Here is a 19,651-nt window from a genome sequence, read left to right as displayed (position 1 = left end):
TGATATGGAGATATATCAATCTAGGGGGGTTTCAGTCAGATGATATGGAGATAGATCAATCTAGGGGTTTCAGTCAGATGATAGGGAGATAAATCAATCTAGAGGGTTTCAGCCAGATAATGGGAGATGATTAAATCTAGTGGGGTTCAATCAGTCAGATGATATGGAGATAGATCAATCTAGAGGGTTTCAGCCAGATAATGGGGAGATAAATCAATCTAGGGGGGTTCAGTCAGATGATATGGAGATAAATTGATCTACGGAGTTTCAGTCAGATTATACGGAAATAATTAAATCTAGGGGGTTTAAGCCAGATAATAGGGAGATACATCAATCTAGGGGGTTTCAGTCAGATGATGAGGAGATCATTAAATCTAGTGGGGTTCAATCAGTCAGATGATATGGAGATCGTTCAATCTAGGGGGGTATAGTCAGATTATAGGGAGATAGATCAATCTAGGGGGTTTCAGTCAGAGGATATGGAGATAATTCAATCTAGGGGGCTTTAGTCAGATGATATGGAGATCAATCTAGGAGGGTTTGGTCAGATTATACGGGTAGAATTCAATCTAGGGGGTTTAAATCAGATTATAGGGAGATAAATCAATCTAGGGGGTTTCAGCCAGATAATAGGGAGATAAATCAATCTAGGGGGTTTCAGTCAGATGCTAGGGAGATAATTCAATCTAGGAGGGTTTAGTCAGATTATAGGGAGATAAATCAATTTAGGGGGTTTCAGTCAGATGATATGGATATAGATCAATGTAGGGGGATTCAGTCAGTTAATATGGAGATAATTCAATCTAGGGGGTTTTAGTCAGATTATAGGGAGATACATCAATCTAGGGGGTTTCAGCCAGATAATAGGGAGATAATTAAATCTATTGGGGTTCAATCAGTCAGATGATATGGAGATAGATCAATCTAGGGGTTTCAGTCAGTCAGATGATATGGAGATAGATCAATCTATGGGGTTTCAGTCAGATGATATGGAGATAGATCAATCTAGGGGTTTCAGTCAGTCAGATGCTAGGGATATAGTTCAATCTAGGGGGTTTCAGTCAGATTATATGGAGATAACTCAATCTAGGGGGTTTCAGTCATATGATATGGAGATAGATCAATCTCGGGGGTTTCAGTCAGATGATAGGGAGATAATTAAATCTAGTGGGGTTCAATCAGTCAGATTATAGGGAGATAGCTCAATCTCGGGGGTTTCAGTCAGATGATAGTGAGATAGATCATTCTAGGGGTTTCAGTCAGTCAGATCAGTTAGTAGGTAGTTTGTAGGCCTACCTGGTCTCCTCTATATAAACTGACTCCAGAACAGTGTGTGTAGTAATGTGTACCTGGTCTCCTCTATATAAACTGACTCCAGAACAGTGTGTGTAGTAATGTGTACCTGGTCTCCTCTATATAAACTGACTCCAGAACAGTGTGTGTAGTAATGTGTACCTGGTCTCCTCTACATAAACTGACTCCAGAACAGTGTGTGTAGTAATGTGTACCTGGTCTCCTCTATATAAACTGACTCCAGAACAGTGTGTGTAGTAATGTGTACCTGGTCTCCTCTATATAAACTGACTCCAGAACAGTGTGTGTAGTAATGTGTACCTGGTCTCCTCTATATAAACTGACTCCAGAACAGTGTGTGTAGTAATGTGTACCTGGTCTCCTCTATATAAACTGACTCCAGAACAGTGTGTGTAGTAATGTGTACCTGGTCTCCTCTATATAAACTGACTCCAGAACAGTGTGTGTAGTAATGTGTACCTGGTCTCCTCTATATAAACTGACTCCAGAACAGTGTGTGTAGTAATGTGTACCTGGTCTCCTCTATATAAACTGACTCCAGAACAGTGTGTGTAGTAATGTGTACCTGGTCTCCTCTATATAAACTGACTCCAGAACAGTGTGTGTAGTAATGTGTACCTGGTCTCCTCTATATAAACTGACTCCAGAACAGTGGCAGCATACTCCAGGTTCTTCTTGAGGTCCACCAGAGACACCTCTCCCCTCTCCAGCTGTTTCACCAGGCATCTCAACCTACAGGAGGACAGGACAACATTACCATTACAACATTATTACAACATTAGTACAACAAAGAGACAACATTACCCTCTCCCCTCTCCAGCTGTTTCACCAGGCATCTCAACCTACAGGAGGACAGGACAACATTACCATTACAACATTATTTCAACACAGAGACAACATTATCTTATCCTCTCTCTCCAGCTGCTTCACCAGACATCTCAACCTACAGGAGGACAGGACAACATTACCATTACAACATTATTACAACATTATTACAACACAGAGACAACATTATCCTCTCCTTCCTCTCCAGCTGCTTCTCCATTCATCTTAACCTACTTAAAGACATAGAAACAACATGAACATTATGACTCAGTCAAACTGCAGGAGGACTGAGAAGCAACATGAACATTATGACTCAGTCAAACTGCAGGAGGACAGAGAAGCAACATGAACATTATGACTCAGTCAAACTGCAGGAGGACTGAGAAGCAACATGAACATTATGACTCAGTCAAACTGCAGGAGGACTGAGAAACAACATGAACATTATGACTCAGTCAAACTGCAGGAGGACAGAGAAGCAACATGAACATTATGACTCAGTCAAACTGCAGGAGGACTGAGAAGCAACATGAACATTATGACTCAGTCAAACTGCAGGAGGACAGAGAAGCAACATGAACATTATGACTCAGTCAAACTGCAGGAGGACAGAGAAGCAACATGAACATTATGACTCAGTCAAACTGCAGGAGGACTGAGAAACAACATGAACATTATGACTCAGTCAAACTGCAGGAGGACTGAGAAGCAACATGAACATTATGACTCAGTCAAACTGCAGGAGGACTGAGAAACAACATGAACATTATGACTCAGTCAAACTGCAGGAGGACAGAGAAGCAACATGAACATTATGACTCAGTCAAACTGCAGGAGGACTGAGAAGCAACATGAACATTATGACTCAGTCAAACTGCAGGAGGACAGAGAAGCAACATGAACATTATGACTCAGTCAAACTGCAGGAGGACAGAGAAGCAACATGAACATTATGACTCAGTCAAACTGCAGGAGGACTGAGAAACAACATGAACATTATGACTCAGTCAAACTGCAGGAGGACTGAGAAACAACATGAACATTATGACTCAGTCAAACTGCAGGAGGACAGAGAAGCAACATGAACATTATGACTCAGTCAAACTGCAGGAGGACAGAGAAGCAACATGAACATTATGACTCAGTCAAACTGCAGGAGGACAGAGAAGCAACATGAACATTATGACTCAGTCAAACTGCAGGAGGACTGAGAAGCAACATGAACATTATGACTCAGTCAAACTGCAGGAGGACAGAGAAGCAACATGAACATTATGACTCAGTCAAACTGCAGGAGGACTGAGAAACAACATGAACATTATGACTCAGTCAAACTGCAGGAGGACTGAGAAGCAACAAGAACATTATGACTCAAACTACAGGAGAAAGGGAAAGGTAACATGATCATTGAATTTACATTTTAGTCATTTAGCAAAAACTCTTATCCAACTTACAATCCGTCAGTTACTTACAATTACTTATGTAAAAATTTAAAAAGACATGAAAATCTGTCTCCTGAGTGGCGCAGTGGTCTAAGGCACTGCATCGCAGTGCTAGCTGTGCCACTAGAGATCCTGGTTCGAATCCAGGCTCTGTCGCAGCCGGCCGCGACCGGGAGACTCATGGGCGGCGCACAATTGGCCCAGCGTCGTCCAGGGTAGGGGAGGGAATGGCCGGCAGGGATGTAGCTCAGTTGATAGAGCATGGCGTTTGCAATGCCAGGGTTGTGGGTTCGATTCCCACGGGGGGCCAGTATAAAAAAATAAAAAAATGTATTCACTAACTGTAAGTCGCTCTGGATAAGAGCGTCTGCTAAATGACTAAAATGTAATGTAAATGTAAAATAATTATCCTCATTGATTGAAAGTTAGCGTTAGTCATTCTGGTTGATGCTCCTTCAAAGAAAGGTTGGTGATCTTTGCATTAAATGGTCAGCATGTACAGCTTGTTTATCAGAAACATCCTGCATGTTTTCCCATCTCAGATCTCAACCCCTGGAGCTGGCTGTTGTTAGCAGGAAGAAGATTAGAAAGACCTCTCACCAAAACCTGTTGATTATCCTGCATCACACTGACCACAGTCTGACAACAATCTGACTACTAAAACCTGTTGATTATCATGCATCACACTGACCACAATCTGACTACTAAAACCTGTTGATTATCATGCATCACACTGACCACAATCTGACTACTAAAACCTGTGTACTATCCTTTATCACACTGATCACAGTCTGACCACAATCTGACTACTAAAACCTGATGATTATCATGCATCACACTGATCACAGTCTGACCACAATCTGACTACTAAAACCTGATGATTATCATGCATCACACTGATCACAGTCTGACCACAATCTAACTACTAAAACCTGTTGATTATCCTACATCACACTGACCACAGTCTGACCACAGACTGACCACAATCTGACTACGATAACCTGTTGATTATCATGCATCACACTGACCACAATCTGACCACAATCTGACTACTAAAACCTGTTGATTATCATGCATCACACTGACCACAATCTGACTACTAAAACCTGTTGATTATCATGCATCACACTGACCACAATCTGACTACTAAAACCTGTGTACTATCCTTTATCACACTGATCACAGTCTGACCACAATCTGACTACTAAAACCTGATGATTATCATGCATCACACTGATCACAGTCTGACCACAATCTGACTACTAAAACCTGATGATTATCATGCATCACACTGATCACAGTCTGACCACAATCTGACTACTAAAACCTGATGATTATCATGCATCACACTGATCACAGTCTGACCACAATCTAACTACTAAAACCTGTTGATTATCCTGCATCACACTGATCACAGTCTGACCACAGACTGACCACAATCTGACTACTAAAACCTGATGATTATCATGCATCACACTGATCACAGTCTGACCACAATCTAACTACTAAAACCTGATGATTATCATGCATCACACTGATCACAGTCTGACCACAATCCGACTACTAAAATATGTTGGGGGAGTCACAGAGAATGACAGGAGGGTTAATAACATGGAGACCAGCTAGGGGAGAGGGGGATAGTGGGTAGAGGAGGCAGGGCTCTTATTCCACAAAAGGCTTGTCACACAGAACGCTGCAGAGGGGCTTCTGTAGAGGTGTGAGTTGAGAGGCACATTACACCATGAACAATGACTCAAACAGATCCCTGATCTACATTATTCTATGAACAATGACTCAAACAGATCCCTGATCTACATTATTCCATGAACAACGACTCAAACAGATCCCTGGTCTACATTATTCCATGAACAACGACTCAAACAGATCCCTGATCTACATTATTCTATGAACAACGACTCAAACAGATCCCTGATCTACATTATTCTATGAACAAAGACTCAAACAGATCCCTGATCTACATTATTCCATGAACAACGACTCAAACAGATCCCTGGTCTACATTATTCCATGAACAACGACTCAAACAGATCCCTGATCTACATTATTCTATGAACAATGACTCAAACAGATCCCTGATCTACATTATTCTATGAACAACGACTCAAACAGATCCCTGATCTACATTATTCTATGAACAACGACTCAAACAGATCCCTGATCTACATTATTCCATGAACAACGACTCAAACAGATCCCTGGTCTACATTATTCCATGAACAATGACTCAAACAGATCCCTGATCTACATTATTCTATGAACAACGACTCAAACAGATCCCTGATCTACATTATTCTATGAACAAAGACTCAAACAGATCCCTGGTCTACCTTATTCCATGAACAACGACTCAAACAGATCCCTGGTCTACATTATTCCATGAACAACGACTCAAACAGATCCCTGATCTACATTATTCTATGAACAACGACTCAAACAGATCCCTGATCTACATTATTCTATGAACAAAGACTCAAACAGATCCCTGGTCTACATTATTCTATGAACAACGACTCAAACAGATCCCTGATCTACATTATTCTATGAACAACGACTCAAACAGATCCCTGATCTACATTATTCTATGAACAAACACTCAAACAGATCCCTGGTCTACATTATTCTATGAACAACGACTCAAACAGATCCCTGATCTACATTATTCCATGAACAACGACTCAAACAGATCCCTGATCTACATTATTCTATGAACAAAGTCTCAAACAGATCCCTGATCTACATTATTCTATGAACAACGACTCAAACAGGTCCCTGATCTACATTATTCTATGAACAATGACTCAAACAGATCCCTGATCTACATTATTCTATGAACAACGACTCAAACAGATCCCTGATCTACATTATTCCATGAACAACGACTCAAACAGATCCCTGATCTACATTATTCTATGAACAAAGTCTCAAACAGGTCCCTGGTCTCCATTATTCCATGAACAAAGACTCAAACAGATCCCTGGTCTACATTATTCTATGAACAATGAGTCAAACAGATCCCTGATCTACATTATTCAATGAACAAAGACTCAAACAGATCCCTGGTCTCCATTATTCTATGAGCATAGACTCAAACAGATCCCTGGTCTACATTATTCTATGGACAAAGACTGATAAACACTAGTTGTGTTTGAGCCAATCAGAATCAATCCGCTGATAAATACTTGTTGTGTTTGAGCCAATCAGAATCAATCCACTGATAAACACTAGTTGTGTTTGAGCCAATCAGAATAAATCCTCTGATAAACACTAGTTGTGTTTGAGCCAATCAGAATCAATCCACTGATAAACACTAGTTGCTATGGACACCTTAGGACAGCAAGGGGAAGGGGTGGGGTTGTGTTTGTCAAAATACAGCCAGCTGTTTAATGTGTGTTTTTGTGTGTTTCTGTATGTGTGTTTCTGTGGGTGTTACTGTGGGTGTTTCTGTGGGTGTTATTGTGGGTGTTTCTGTGTGTGTGTTATTGTGGGTGTTACTGTGTGTGTTATTGTGGGTGTTATTGTGGGTGTTATTGTGGGTGTTTCTGTGGGTGTTATTGTGGGTGTTCCTGTGGGTGTTTCTGTGGGTGTTTCTGTGGGAGTTTCTGTGGGTGTTTCCGTGGGTGTTATTGTGGGTGTTTCTGTGGGTGTTATTGTGGGTGTTTCTGTGGGTGTTACTGTGTGTGTTATTGTGGGTGTTATTGTGGGTGTTTCTGTGTGTATGTTATTGTGGGTGTTTCTGTGGGTGTTATTGTGGGTGTTTCTGTGGGTGTTATTGTGGGTGTTTCTGTGGGTATTATTGTGGGTGTTTCTGTGGGTGTTTCTGTGGGTGTTATTGTGGGTGTTTCTGTGGGTATTATTGTGGGTGTTTCTGTGGGTGTTATTGTGGGTGTTTCTGTGGGTGTTATTGTGGGTGTTTCTGTGTGTGTGTTATTGTGGGTGTTTCTGTGGGTATTATTGTGGGTGTTTCTGTGGGTGTTATTGTGGGTGTTTCTGTGGGTGTTATTGTGGGTGTTTCTGTGTGTGTGTTATTGTGGGTGTTTCTGTGGGTGTTATTGTGGGTGTTTCTGTGGGTGTTTCTGTGGGTGTTAATGTAGGTGTTTCTGTGGGTGTTATTGTGGGTGTTTCTGTGGGTGTTATTGTGGGTGTTATTGTGGGTGTTTCTGTGGGTGTTATTGTGGGTGTTTCTGTGGGTGTTATTGTGGGTGTTTCTGTGGGTGTTTCTGTGGGTGTTATTGTGGGTATTTCTGTGGGAGAGACACCACAACACCACAACACTACATAAAGAGAGATGCCACAACACTACATAAAGAGAGACACCACAATACTACATAAAGAGAGACACCACAACACTACATAAAGAGACACGCCACAACACTACATAAAGAGAGACACCACAACACTACATAAAGAGAGACACCACAACACTACATAAAGAGAGACACCACAACACTATATAAAGAGAGACGCCACAACACTACATAAAGAGAGACGCCACAACACTACATAAAGAGAGACGCCACAACACTACATAAAGAGAGACGCCACAACACTACATAAAGAGAGACACCACAACACTACATAAAGAGAGACACCACAACACTACATAGAGAGAGACACCACAACACTACATAAAGAGAGACACCACCACACTACATAAAGAGAGACGCCACAACACTACATAAAGAGAGACACCACAACATTACATAAAGAGAGACGCCACAACACTACATAAAGAGAGACACCACAACACTACATAGAGAGAGACACCACAACACCACAACACTACATAAAGAGAGACACCACAACACCACAACACTACATAAAGAGAGACGCCACAACACTACATAAAGAGAGACACCACAACACCACATAAAGAGAGACACCACAACACTACATAAAGAGAGACAACACTACATAAAGAGACACCACAACACTACATAAAGAGAGACACCACAACACCACAACACTACATAAAGAGAGACACCACAACACTACATAAAGAGAGACACCACAACACTACATAAAGAGAGACACCACAACACTACAGAAAGAGAGACACCACAACAATACAGAAAGAGAGACACCACAACACCACAACACTACATAAAGAGAGACACTACAACACAACATAAAGAGAGACACCACAACACTACATAAAGAGAGACACCACAACACTACATAAAGAGAGACACCATAACACTACATAAAGAGAGACACCACAACACTACATAAAGAGAGACACCACAACACTACATAAAGAGAGACACCACCACACTACATAAAGAGAGACGCCACAACACTACATAAAGAGAGACACCACAACACTACATAAAGAGAGACACCGCAACACTACATAAAGAGAGACACCACAACACTACAGAAAGAGAGACACCACAACACTACATAAAGAGAGACACCACAACACTACATAGAGACACCACAACACTACATAAAGAGAGACACCACAACACTACATAAAGAGAGACCACAACACTACAGAAAGAGAGACACCACAACACTACATAAAGAGAGACACCACAACACTACATAAAGAGAGACACCACAACACTACATAAAGAGAGACACCACAACACTACATAAAGAGAGACACCACAACACTACATAAAGAGAGACACCACAACACTACATAAAGAGACGCCACAACACTACATAAAGAGAGACACCACAACACTACATAAAGAGAGACACCACAACACTACATAGAGAGAGACACCACAACACTACATAAAGAGAGACACCACCACACTACATAAAGAGAGACGCCACAACACTACATAAAGAGAGACACCACAACACTACATAAAGAGAGACACCGCAACACTACATAAAGAGAGACACCACAACACTACATAAAGAGAGACACCACAACACTACATAAAGAGAGACACCACAACACTACATAAAGAGAGACACCACAACACTACATAAAGAGAGACACCACAACACTACATAGAGACACCACAACACTACATAAAGAGAGACACCACAACACTACATAAAGAGAGACCACAACACTACAGAAAGAGAGACACCACAACACTACATAAAGAGAGACACCACAACACTACATAAAGAGAGACACCACAACACTACATAAAGAGAGACACCACAACACTACATAAAGAGAGACACCACAACACTACATAAAGAGAGACACCACAACACTACATAAAGAGAGACACCACAACACTACATAAAGAGAGACACCACAACACTACATAAAGAGAGACACTACAACACTACATAAAGAGAGACGCCACAACACTACATAAAGAGAGACACCACAACACTACATAAAGAGAGACACCGCAACACTACATAAAGAGAGACACCACAACACTACATAAAGAGAGACACCACAACAGTACATAAAGAGAGACACCACAACACTACATAAAGAGAGACACCACAACACTACATAAAGAGAGACACCACAACACTACATAGAGACACCACAACACTACATAAAGAGAGACACCACAACACTACATAAAGAGAGACCACAACACTACAGAAAGAGAGACACCACAACACTACATAAAGAGAGACACCACAACACTACATAAAGAGAGACACCACAACACTACATAAAGAGAGACACCACCACACTACATAAAGAGAGACACCACAACACTACATAAAGAGAGACACCACAACACTACATAAAGAGAGACACCACAACACTACATAAAGAGAGACACCACAACACTACATAAAGAGAGACACCACAACACTACATAAAGAGAGACACCACAACACTACATAAAGAGAGACACCACAACACTACATAAAGAGAGACACCACAACACTACATAAAGAGAGACACTACAACACTACATAAAGAGAGACGCCACAACACTACATAAAGAGAGACACCACAACACTACATAAAGAGAGACACCGCAACACTACATAAAGAGAGACACCACAACACTACATAAAGAGAGACACCACAACACTACATAAAGAGAGACACCACAACACTACATAAAGAGAGACACCACAACACTACATAAAGAGAGACACCACAACACTACAGAAAGAGAGACACCACAACACTACATAAAGAGAGACACCACAACACTACATAGAGACACCACAACACTACATAAAGAGAGACACCACAACACTACATAAAGAGAGACACCACAACACTACATAAAGAGAGACACCACAACACTACATAAAGAGAGACACCACCACACTACATAAAGAGAGACACCACAACACTACATAAAGAGAGACACCACAACACTACATAAAGAGAGACACCACAACACTACATAAAGAGAGACACCACAACACTACATAAAGAGAGACACCACAACACTACATAAAGAGAGACACCACAACACTACATAAAGAGAGACACCACAACACTACATAAAGAGAGACACCACAACACTACATAAAGAGAGATGCCACAACACCACATAAAGAGAGACCTAAGACAACAACACAGCAAGGTAGCAACAGAAAACATGGGTCAAACATTATTGGGCAACAGACAACAGCACAAAGGGCAAGAAGGTAGAGACAACAATACATCACGCCAAGCAGCCACAACTGTCAGTAAGAGAGTCCATGATTGAGTTTGAATGAAGACATGGAGATAAAACTGTACAGTTTGAGTGTTTTTTGCAGCTCGTTCCAGTCGCTAGCTGCAGCGAACTGAAAAGAGGAGCGACCCAGGGATGTGTGTGCTTTGGGGACCTTTAACAGAATGTGACTGGCAGAACGGGTGTTGTATGTGGAGGATGAGGGCTGCAGTAGGTATCTCAGATAGGGGGGAGTGAGGCCTAACAGGGTTTTAGAAATAAGCATCAACCAGTGGGTCTTGCGACGGGTATACAGAGATGACCAGTTTACAGAGGAGTATAGAGTGCAGTGATGTGTCCTATAAGGAGCATTGGTGGCAAATCTGATGGCCGAATTGTAAGAACATCTAGCAGAAATAAGCATCAACAGGTAGATCTATTATTTGTTATTTTGATTTAAATTTTTATTGGGGGGGGTAGATCAGCTTTAAAATTACAGATAGATTGTAACTTCCATCAATGTAATTGTTACGGTCCGGCACTGTTGTTCCTGTCCCCGCTTGTTTTCCTTTTCCCTTTTTCCCTGTGTGTGTTGTCTGTGTCTGTCTCCTCCCGCTGTGCAGCCCAGTCAGAGGATCTAGGTCAGGGGGCGTGGCCATTCTCTCTCCTGCTCAGTTACATCCAGCTGCAGCTCATTGTCACCAATCAACCAGCAGTTATCTACCCGGGCTGGCCACCTCTCCAGCGCCAGTTCGTTCCTACACCACCTGTGGTAACTTGGCTCCGTACAGCAATCTCAGTTTAGTTGTTACCCTCTCAGCATTATAGTTGTCTCTGCCACGTTTGTAACCTGTCTCTCCTTCGACCAGATCCCGTCTGTTCCTGCTGCCTGCCTGCCTGCCACTCCCACGCCGCAACCTGCTCATCTGTTGTCTGATATCCTCGGCATCCAGCTCTCAGTGCTACTGGCTCTCCACCCCACGCAGCTCCTACCCCGGTCTGAAGCTGCTCCACCCTGAACTACTCCTCTCTGCCAAAACACGCTGAATAAACAACATCTTAATTCACCCTCTTTGTCCGTGTGTCCGTCTCTGCGCCTGAGTCCCCACCTAGCCTAACAGAACGAACTGGCCAAACATGGACTCAGCAGAGATGCCACATGAAACAACGGGTGATGGCGTACAACGCGCCCTCCATTCACAGGGAATGTTATTGGGACAACACGACCAACTCATCCGGTCTCTATTGGATAACAACCAGCGGTTGTTGGATCAAGTATCTCAGCTCACCTCTCAGGTAGCTAACCTGGTAACACTCACTACTCTTCCTCCCTCTGCTTCTCCTCCGCCTGTTCCTCCTACAGTTGCTCCAGGCTCGGCTTTCGCTCCTGCCCTTCGGGAACCCCCCTACAACCTCACCCGAACCTTTCACCGGGGACCTGAACAAATGCCGTGGTTTCCTGCTTCAGTGCCGCTTGGTGTTCCAACAGAAGCCCCTGTGTTTCTCCACGGAATCCTCAAAGGTACATTACGCTCTGGGGTTACTGAGGGGCAAAGCTTTGATTTGGGCAGAAGCGGCTTGTTCTACTCAGCAGATTGCCAGCCTGTCGTTTGACGATTTTTCCTCTCAATTGGAAATTGTGTTTGATCACCCGGACCATGCCGGGACCGCCACAAAGAGACTGTTGAAGCTACGACAGGGCACGGGTAGCGTGGCTGAATACGCCATTGATTTTTGGACCTTGGCAGCCGATTCCAAGTGGAATGACGACGCTCTTCAGGGAGCGTTTGTTAACGGTTTGAGTGACACGATTAAGGATGAACTAGCTGTTCGTGAGGAGCCTGCTAACCTTCATTGTCTCGTTTCCCTTGCTACACGAATAGACAACAGGCTACGGGAGAGGAGACAGGAGAGGGGCGGTCGGGTCCGCACCGCAGGCAGGGCCCCCTCGCTTTCTGCAACCCGAGCAACACCACCACTCGGACACCGCCCATACACCTCAGCGGATCCCTCCACGGAACTAGACGAGCCCATGCAGCTGGGCCGTGCTCGTCTGTCCCCTGCCGAAAAGGAACGGCGCATGCGGGCTGGTGAGTGCGTGTACTGTGGGGACCGCACTCATTTCCTGGTTAACTGTCCGGTTCGCCCAAAAGACAAAGCTCGCAGGTAAAAGTGGGCGTACTTGCGAGTGCTACACCTGACTCAATGCCCACAGCACCCCGTCTAGTTATCTCAGCTACAGTCCAGTTCAGGAATCTGTCTCTCCCATTAGCTGCTCTCATTGACTCTGGTGCTGAGGATAGTTTCCTTGACGTTAACCTGGTCACTCAGGCTGAGATCCCTGTTAAGCCCCTGCCTAAGCCTATAACAGTAACCGCTATAGACGGTCATCAGTTTGCCAACATCACCCACCAAACTGTCCCCGTTTCTCTCATGCTGTCCGGCAATCACAAAGAAACCATCCAGTTTAAAGTAGTCTCCTCCTCGGCCTCCCCTCTTATCCTCGGTTTCCCTTGGCTTAGCCTTCACAACCCCCCATATTGACTGGCAAAACCACAAAATACACAGTTGGAGCACTCACTGCCATTATGCTTGCCTTGGGTCGGCTATTCCGCCCTCTGTAGGTTCCCCTGCTTCCCCTGTCAAACCCCAGACCTCTCTTCAGTCCCTGACGAGTACCTGGACCTGGCCGAGGTATTCAGTAAGTCCAAAGCACTTTCACTACCACCTCATAGGCCATACGATTGCGCTATTGAGTTACTGCCTGGAGCCCCTTTGCCGTCCAGTCGGCTTTTCAATCTGTCCCGTACTGAGAGAGAAGCTATGGAAACCTACATAGGCGACTCCCTAGCCTCTGGCCTCATTCGTCCCTCATCTTCCGCTGTTGGTGCTGGGTTCTTTTTTGTAGAGAAGAAGGACAAAACATTACGCCCTGCATTGACTACAGAGGACTAAATAACATCACAGTCAGAAATACGTACCCCCTGCCTCTCATCAACTCAGCATTTGAACCCCTTCATGGTGCCACCGTGTTTACCAAACTCGACCTGCGTAACGCTTACCACCTCGTTAGGATTAGGCAGGGAGACGAATGGAAAACTGCGTTCAATACCCCTCTCGGACACTTTGAATACCTAGTCATGCCATTCGGTCTCACTAACGCCCCAGCAGTGTTTCAGGCCATGGTTAACGATGTGTTGAGGGATTTTCTACACCGTTTTGTGTTTGTCTATTTGGATGACATTCTAATATTCTCTAAGTCACAGGATGAACACGTCTCCCACGTCCGTCTGGTTCTCCAACGCCTCATGGAAAATAAACTGTATGTGAAAGCAGAAAAATGTGAGTTCCACCGGCAGTCCGTCCCCTTTTTGGGTTTTATTATCGAGCGGGGACAAGTGTCACCAGACCCTGACAAAATCAGAGCGGTTGCGGAGTGGCCCACACCCACGTCTCGGAAGCAGCTACAACGCTTCCTGGGCTTCGCCAACTTCTACCGCCGCTTCATCAGGGGTTTCAGCCGAGTGGTTGCCCCCTGACCAAGCTCACCTCCCCAAAGGTGCCATTCCTGTGGACGCCTGAGGCCGAGTCAGCCGTGAGTACACTGAAGGAACTGTTCTCCACCTCACCTGTTCTTATTCATCCAGACACTAGTTTGCAGTTTATTGTGGAAGTGGACGCCTCTGATTCGGGGGTGGGGGCTGTCCTGTCACAACGTTCCCCCACGGACCAGAAGCTCCATCCTGTGGCCTTTTTCTCCAGGAGATTGACCCCTGCTGAGAAGAACTACGACGTGGGTAACCGGGAGTTGCTTGCTGTCAAGTTGGCGTTGGAGGAGTGGAGGCACTGGCTAGACGGAGCAGAGCAACCCTTCATAGTCTGGACAGACCACAAGAACCTGGCTTACATCCAGTCATCCAAGAGGCTAAACTCCCGTCAGGCCAGATGGGCTCTGTTCTTCAGCAGGTTCAAGTTTATTTTAACATATCGTCCTGGCACACGTAATGTCAAGCCTGATGCTCTCTCTCGCCAGTTTACAGACAATGAAGACTCCAGCAATCCTGAACCTGTTCTGCCCGCTTCCTGTTTGGTGGCGGCTGTTCACTGGGAAATCGAGTCCCTCGTCCGATCGGCACAAGAGTCGGAACCTGGACCGGCCGATGGCCCCCCGACCTTCTCTATGTTCCCGCAGCCGTGCGGCCGCAAGTGCTCAACTGGATCCACACCTCGCGCTTCTCCTGCCACCCTGGTATGAACCGTACACTGTCGCTACTGAAGAGGCACTTTTGGTGGCCATCCGTCGAGGCTGACGTCCGGGAATACGTGGCGGCCTGTTCCATCTGTGCCCAAAATAAGGCTTCCCACCGGGCTCCTTCGGGCCTGCTGCGGCCTCTCCCAGTCCCGAGTCATCCTTGGTCTCACGTGGCCTTGGACTTCGTCACTGGACTTCCTATGTCTGAAGGTAATGACACCATACTCACCATCGTGGACAGATTCTCTAAATCTGCCCATTTTGTTGCATTACCAAAATTACCGTCTGCCAGTGAGACAGCCGACCTCTTTGTCCTACATGTATTCCGTCCCCATGGAATACCTGTGGACATAGTGTCCGATAGAGGCCCACAGTTCATTTCTCGGGTATGGAAGGAGTTTTGTTCTGCTCTGGGTGCCTCTGTCAGTCTCTCATCAGGTTTCCATCCCCAGTCCAATGGCCAGACTGAGAGGACCAATCAGGACCTGGAGGCTGCTCTACGCTGTGTGACATCCCAGAACCCGTCCACCTGGGCCAAACACCTCCCGTGGGTCGAATATGCCCACAATTCCCTCACCTCATCTGCCACCGGCCTCTCACCATTTGAGGCGGCTTTGGGGTACCAACCGCCATTGTTCCCGTCTCAGGAAAAGGAGTTAGCCGTCCCGTCAGTTCAGGATAACCTTCGTCGCTGCCGCAAGGTGTGGGTGGACACCCGTGAGGTCCTTCTACGGACAGCAGAGCGTAACAAGAGAGTGGCGGACAGGCACAGGGTAGTTGCTCCCCAGTTCCAGCCTGGTCAGCGAGTCTGGCTCTCCTCCAGCAACATCCCTCTGCGCACTGACTCCCGTAAGCTGTCGCCCCGGTATTTGGGTCCTTTCGAGATCGACTACATCATCAACCCTTCGGCTGTTCGGTTGAAGCTTCCCCAGGCCATGAGAGTCCATCCTACATTTCACGTGTCCCAGCTGAAGCTGGTCTCCTCCAGCCCTTTGTGTCCGCCTGTGGATCCCCCTCCGCCACCGCGTATTGTGACGACCATCCAGCCTACACGGTGCGGAGACTGCTGGACGTCCGGAGGCGTGGTAGAGGGCTTCAGTACCTGGTGGACTGGGAGGGATACGGTCCCGAGGAGAGGTCCTGGATTCCCCGGCGGTTTATACTGGACCCGCAGCTGGTGGCTGACTTCCATAGGGACCACCCTGACAAGCCGGGTGGGTCGCCGGGTGGCGCCCGTTGAGGGGGGGGTACTGTTACGGTCCGGCACTGTTGTTCCTGTCCCCGCTTGTTTTCCTTTTCCCTTTTTCCCTGTGTGTGTTGTCTGTGTCTGTCTCCTCCCCGCTGTGCAGCCCAGTCAGAGGATCTAGGTCAGGGGGCGTGGCCATTCTCTCTCCTGCTCAGTTACATCCAGCTGCAGCTCATTGTCACCAATCAACCAGCAGTTATCTACCCGGGCTGGCCACCTCTCCAGCGCCAGTTCGTTCCTACACCACCTGTGGTAACTTGGCTCCGTACAGCAATCTCAGTTTAGTTGTTACCCTCTCAGCATTATAGTTGTCTCTGCCACGTTTGTAACCTGTCTCTCCATCGACCAGATCCCGTCTGTTCCTGCTGCCTGCCTGCCTGCCACTCCCACGCCGCAACCTGCTCATCTGTTGTCTGATATCCTCGGCATCCAGCTCTCAGTGCTACTGGCTCTCCACCCCACGCAGCTCCTACCCCGGTCTGAAGCTGCTCCACCCTGAACTACTCCTCTCTGCCAAAACACGCTGAATAAACAACATCTTAATTCACCCTCTTTGTCCGTGTGTCCGTCTCTGCGCCTGAGTCCCCACCTAGCCTAACAGTAATTGTCTGCATCACTTCCAATCCCCATATATATATATATATATATATATATATATATATATATATATATATATATATATACCATTAAAATTATAGACTGATCATGTCTTTGTCAGTGGGCAAACGTACAAAATCAGCAGGGGATCAAATACTTTTTTTTTTCTCAAATAGTATTTGATCCCCTGCTGATTTTGTAAGTTTGCCCACTGACAAAGAAATGATCAGTCTATAATTTTAATGGTAGGTTTATTTGAACAGTGAGAGACAGAATAACAACCAAAAAATCCAGAAAAACGCATGTAAAATGTTTTATAAAAAGTATTTGACCCCCTCTCAATCAGAAAGATTTCTGGCTCCCAGGTGTCTTTTATACAGGTAACGAGCTGAGATTAGGAGCACACTCTTAAAGGGAGTGCTCCTAATCTCAGCTTGTTACCTGTATAAAAGACACCTGTCCACAGAAGCAATCAATCAATCAGATTCCAAACTGTCCACCATGGCCAAGACCAAAGAGCTCTCCAAGGATGTCAGGGACAAGATTGTAGACCTACACAAGGCTGGAATGGGCTACAAGACCATCGCCAAGCAGCTTGGTGAGAAGGTGACAACAGTTGGTGCGATTATTCGCAAATGGAAGAAACACAAAATAACTGTCAATCTCCCTCGGCCTGGGGCACCATGCAAGATCTCACCTCGTGGAGTTGCAATGATTGTGTACGGTGAGGAATCAGCCCAGAACTACACGGGAGGATCTTGTCAATGATCTCCGTGTTTGGAGGAGGAGGAATACTGCCTATGACCCCAAGAACACCATCCCCACCGTCAAACATGGAGGTGGAAACATTATGCTTTGGGGGTGTTTTTCTGCTAAGGGGACAGGACAACTTCACCGCATCAAAGGGACGATGGACGGGGCCATGTACCGTCAAATCTTGGGTGAGAACCTCCTTCCCTCAGCCAGGGCATTGAAAATGGGTCGTGGATGGGTAATCCAGCATGACAATGACCCAAAACACACTGCCAAGGCAACAAAGGAGTGGCTCAAGAAGAAGCACATTAAGGTCCTGGAGTGGCCTAGCCAGTCTCCAGACCTTAATCCCATAGAAAATCTGTGGAGGGAGCTGAAGGTTCGAGTTGCCAAACGTCAGCCTCGAAACCTTAATGACTTGGAGAAGATCTACAAAGAGGAGTGGGACAAAAGCCCTCCTGAGATGTGTGCAAACCTGGTAGCCAACTACAAGAAACGTCTGACCTCTGTGATTGCCAACAAGGGTTTTGCCACCAAGTACTAAGTCATGTTTTGCAGAGGGGTCAAATACTTATTTCCCTCAATAAAATGCAAATCAATTTATAACATTTTTGACATGCGTTTTTCTGGATTTATTTGTTGTTATTCTGTCTTTCACTGTTCAAATAAACCTACCATTAAAATTATAGACTGATCATGTCTTTGTCAGCGGGCAAACGTACAAAATCAGCAGGGGATCAAATACTTTTTTCCCTCACTGTATATATATATAGTGGGGAGAACAAGTATTTTACGCTCTTATCCAGAGCAACTTACAGTTAAGTGAGTGCATACATTTTCATACTGGCCCCCCGCGGGAATCGAACCCACAACCCTGGCGTTGCAAACGCCATGCTCTACCAACTGAGCTACATCCCTGCCGGCCATTCCCTCCCCTACCCTGGACGACGCTGGGCCAATTGTGCACCACCCCATGGGTCTCCCGGTTGCAGCCGGCTACGACAGAGTCTGGATTCTAACCAGGATCTCTAGTGGCACAGCTAGCACTGCGATGCAGTGCCTTAGACCACTGCGCCACTGTAGTCTATATAACACCAGACCTGATAGCAGTCTTCTCTGTAGTCTATATTACACCAGACCTGGTAGCAGTCTTCTCTGTAGTCTATATTACACCAGACCTGATAGGAGTCTTCCAGGTAGTCTATATAACACCAGACCTGATAGGAGTCTTCTCTGTAGTCTATATAACACCAGATCTGATAGGAGTCTTCTCTGTAGTCTATATAACACCAGACCTGATAGCAGTCTTCTCTGTAGTCTATATAACACCAGATCTGATAGGAGTCTTCTCTGTAGTCTATATAACACCAGACCTGATAGCAGTCTTCTCTGTAGTCTATATAACACCAGACCTGATAGCAGTCTTCTCTGTAGTCTATATAACACCAGACCTGATAGCAGTCTTCTCTGTAGTCTATATAACACCAGACCTGATAGGAGTCTTCTCTGTAGTCTATATTACACCAGACCTGATAGCAGTCTTCTCTGTAGTCTATATAACACCAGACCTGATAGGAGTCTTCTCTGTAGTCTATATAACACCAGACCTGATAGGAGTCTTCCAGGTAGTCTATATAACACCAGA

At 45.4% G+C, this 19,651-nt stretch overlaps 1 protein-coding gene across 1 annotated transcript in view; it reads right to left on the bottom strand.

Moving 5' to 3' along the window:
• The window catches only part of LOC121557245 (calcium/calmodulin-dependent 3',5'-cyclic nucleotide phosphodiesterase 1A-like), a 111,188-nt gene that overhangs the window by 69,081 nt on the left and 22,456 nt on the right, over positions 1 to 19,651 (bottom strand). Inside the window, exon 3 of the mRNA XM_045224905.1 lies at positions 1,933 to 2,064. Coding sequence (XP_045080840.1) covers positions 1,933 to 2,064 — 132 coding nt within the window. The remainder of the gene's footprint in view (positions 1 to 1,932; positions 2,065 to 19,651) is intronic.

The sequence above is a fragment of the Coregonus clupeaformis genome, chromosome 14 (genome assembly GCF_020615455.1).
Source record: "Coregonus clupeaformis isolate EN_2021a chromosome 14, ASM2061545v1, whole genome shotgun sequence".
In the NCBI taxonomy this organism is placed as follows: domain Eukaryota; kingdom Metazoa; phylum Chordata; class Actinopteri; order Salmoniformes; family Salmonidae; genus Coregonus; species Coregonus clupeaformis.
Note: the sequence above shows the minus strand (reverse complement) of the source record. Positions and strands in the feature narration are given on the sequence as shown.